Raw genomic sequence first — 3,346 nt, 5'->3', positions numbered from 1 at the left:
GGTGATTTCCTGGGGCAAGTGTGAACTGCTCCCTGCTACCTGATGGGGGCTGCGGTTGCTTGGGTTGGCAGGGGGGCCGGGCATGATTGGTTCACATCCTCCCTGGGTGCCTGCATCAGGAGGGAGATGGGGGGGCACTGGGCGAGTGACTGGGCTCCCCGGGCTGCTTCCCTGCCTGGCACCAAATCATGCCCGCCCATTCGCCCTCCCCAGGGAGGAAGTTGCTGGGCGGGCAGAGCTAGGGGGCTCCAGCTGCTCTGGGAAGCCACCCCAGGGCCCTGCCTGCCAGGGGTCTTGAGCAGAGGGTGCTGTGCAGACTGGTCAGGGTGGGCCTGTGCCCTGCCTCCTCTCCCCCTCCTCAGCCCCCAGCAGAGAGGATTGCGCCAGCCAGCCACTGCCAGAAGAGCAGGGAGGGAGTTCTGGGAGGCGGTCGGCTCTGAGTCATCCAGTCTATGTCACTTCTCAGAAACCTCCGCCCCCCCATCCCTGTCCCTGGGGAGAACAAGGCGCTGGGCCAGGCCCCAGAAGGGGGTTTGTTGTAGATAGGGTTAGATATACTTACTCATGAATCCACCCGCCACAGAGGGGCAGGTCTGACGGTTCCTGGTCACCAGGGTGTGTTGAGGGCCCTGGGGACATAGGCTCTGGGGACCTCTTTAGGCCCCCTTGGCCTCCACCCCGCCCAGGACAGATAAATATTTATCTTGAGAAAGCAAAGGTTAGGAGGAAGGATTGTCCAGGAATTCCGCCCACTCACTGGCTGGGTGATTTAGCTAGGAGGGGCCCTGAGACCCGCCCCTCTCCCACATTCTCAGGAAGAAAGGGTTTGGGGATCCAGGAGGATGGGGAAGGAGATGAGGTGAGGGTTATTTGAGGGCAGTGACCGCCAGCTGGGCCCCACCCCCTCTGACCTCAGTTTCCCCTTGAACCAAGTTGGCCAGGGAGGGCCAGGCCCCCGTCTGACCCGCCTCTGTCCCCCACAGCCCTCAGCGGTGCCTGGGCCGGGCCGGGCTGGCGGAGGCGGCTTCCGGAAATACAGATTCATTTTATTTAAGCGTCCGTGGCACCGACAGGGACCCCAGAGCCCAGAGAGGGGCGGCGAGAGGCCCCAGGTCACACGATGAGGGGGGCTGGGCTGGGCTGGGCTGGGGGCGCCACAGACAAGGGCCCCCCAGCTGAAGGGTCCCTCTTTTGGCAGGTCAGTGACTTCTTGTCTGGTCGCTCACCACTGACCCTGGCTCTTCGCGTGGGAGACCACATGATGTTCGTCCAGCTGCAGTTGGCTGCCCAGCACGCCCCCCTGCAACATAGGCATGTGCTCGCTGCTGCTGCCGCCGCCGCCCGTGGAGACCCCAGCTTAGCTACCCCGGTGTCCTCTTCCTGCCGGCCAGTGTCCAGTGCTGCCCGTGTCCCCCCAGTGCCCACCAGCCCTCCTACATCCCCCTCACCTGTCACAGCTGGCTCCTTCCGATCCCATGCAGCCTCCACCTGCCCTGAGGTGAGAATGGGGAGGGGTGTCTTTGGAACCTGAAGGGATGGGCTTGGAGGCCACAGGGCTCTGCCCCCAGAGGCATCCTGTGGGTCAGCTCTGGCACCTGACCTGGGCCCCGTGCCTGTATGCTTCCTCCTACCAGCAGATGGATTGCTCCCCTGCTGCCAGCAGCAGTGTCAGCCCTGGGGCCAGCACTGCGTCCACCCCAGGGGGCAGCCCTACTCCCCGATCCCGTAAACCCGGCGCCGTCATTGAGAGCTTCGTGAACCATGCCCCAGGGGTCTTCTCAGGGACCTTCTCTGGTAGGTGTCATGTCACACGAGGCTGTGTATGCCCAACTTTACGTACCCGTGCAGTCACATCCACGCCCACCGTGACAGTCACACGGGGCTGAGAGTGCTGCACGCGCCTCCCCCTTCCCCAGGAACCTCCAGGCATACAAGTGCCTGTCCCTGGGCAGGTCAGGTGACCTGACCCCAAGACCCACCTCATGCCTGAACACAGGTGCCTGGGGGCATCCTGCCAGCTCAAAGCCACTTTCCCCTGCAGGCACGCTGCATCCCAACTGCCAGGACAGCAGTGGGCGGCCACGGCGGGACATTGGCACCATCCTGCAGATCCTCAATGACCTCCTGAGCGCCACAAGGCACTACCAGGGCATGCCCCCCTCGCTGACCCAGCTCCGCTGCCACGCCCAGTGCTCGCCTGCCTCGCCAGCCCCTGACCTCGCCCCTAAAACTACCTCCTGCGAGAAGCTGGCGGCAGTGCCCCCGGCCTCCTTGCTGCAGGGTCAGAGCCAGATCCGCATGTGCAAGCCCCCTGGTGAGTGCTGACTCTCAAGGCCCCTCTGTGTGCTGGTGGGCACAGGCAGCAGCTGACCTGCCTGGGGGTCCAAGGGCCAGCAGCTGCCGGACCCCCCAGCTCCGCCCAGCCAGGAGAGAAGGAGCCATGTGTGTGTCGGCACAAAGTGTCCTTGTGTGCTCCCAAGGGGGCTCCGGCCCCGCTTCCTCCTCGCCCCCCAGGCACCCGGTCCAGATGGTGTTTGGCGCCTGCATGAATGACTCAGTTCTGGCAGGCGAGGCAGGGCCAAAGGGCCCCCGGCGTTGAGGACTTGGGAAAGCAAGGAGCCCCCCTAATCACCGCCCCCCACCCACTGTTTCCCAGCGGCTGGTTTACTCCCCATCAAAATTCCATGAATCCTGGCCACTGTTCTGCCCATCGGGCATTCTGGCCATCAGTCAGTCTCCACAGCCCTGGGAATAAAAACTGGAAACTGAGGCATGAGCCCAGTGTTTTCCTGGGCCACAGATGCAGCCAGAGGCATTCAAGTTCTAGTTGGGTCACTGAGTGACTCTTACCTAAGTACAGTGCTCCACCAGGGACATGGTGCAGAGCCCTCCCCATCAGAGCCCTGGCCCCCAGGCCACAGCACACCTGGGGGGCCTGGACCTTAGTAACCACAGGATGCTGACCCTCTGCAGGGGACCGACTCCGGCAGACTGAGAACCGAGCCACGCGCTGCAAGGTGGAGCGGCTGCAGCTCCTGCTGCAGCAGAAGAGGCTGCGCAGGAAGGCCCGGCGGGATGCCCGCGGCCCCTACCACTGGCCACCCACCCGGAAGGCCGGACGCAGTGACAGCAGCAGCAGTGCAGGAGGCGGCAGCACCGGCGAGGCTGCGGGCCTGGGCCTCGACTTTGAGGACTCAGTGTGGAAGCCAGAGGTCAACCCTGACATCCAGTCGGAGTTCGTGGTGGCCTAGGATCTGGCACCCTCGCCCCGTGGCCTTGCCCGGGCAGCCCAGACCCCCAGAGCCACAGCTCAGCTCTGGAGGGCAGGCGGCCACCTCCCCACCCA

At 64.3% G+C, this 3,346-nt stretch overlaps 1 protein-coding gene across 2 annotated transcripts; it reads left to right on the top strand.

Annotated features, from left to right (window-relative positions):
• Window positions 1-61: 61 nt before the first annotated feature.
• Midn (midnolin) lies at window positions 62-3,346 on the top strand. 2 transcript variants are annotated; one of them, XM_048800892.1, is made up of 5 exons: window positions 62-1,112; window positions 1,199-1,498; window positions 1,638-1,794; window positions 2,042-2,314; window positions 2,974-3,340. In XM_048800892.1, exons 2-5 carry the CDS (start codon window positions 1,259-1,261, stop codon window positions 3,249-3,251), a joined length of 948 nt encoding a protein of 315 aa, XP_048656849.1. In that variant the 5' UTR covers window positions 62-1,112; window positions 1,199-1,258; the 3' UTR covers window positions 3,252-3,340. The 2 variants fall into 2 exon arrangements, with proteins under 2 accessions (XP_048656849.1, XP_015332302.2); XM_015476816.2 differs by having other exon boundaries at window positions 71-1,112; window positions 1,635-1,794; window positions 2,974-3,346.

This window comes from Marmota marmota, unplaced genomic scaffold, assembly GCF_001458135.2.
Source record: "Marmota marmota marmota unplaced genomic scaffold, marMar, whole genome shotgun sequence".
NCBI lineage: Eukaryota > Metazoa > Chordata > Mammalia > Rodentia > Sciuridae > Marmota > Marmota marmota.
Note: the sequence above shows the minus strand (reverse complement) of the source record. Positions and strands in the feature narration are given on the sequence as shown.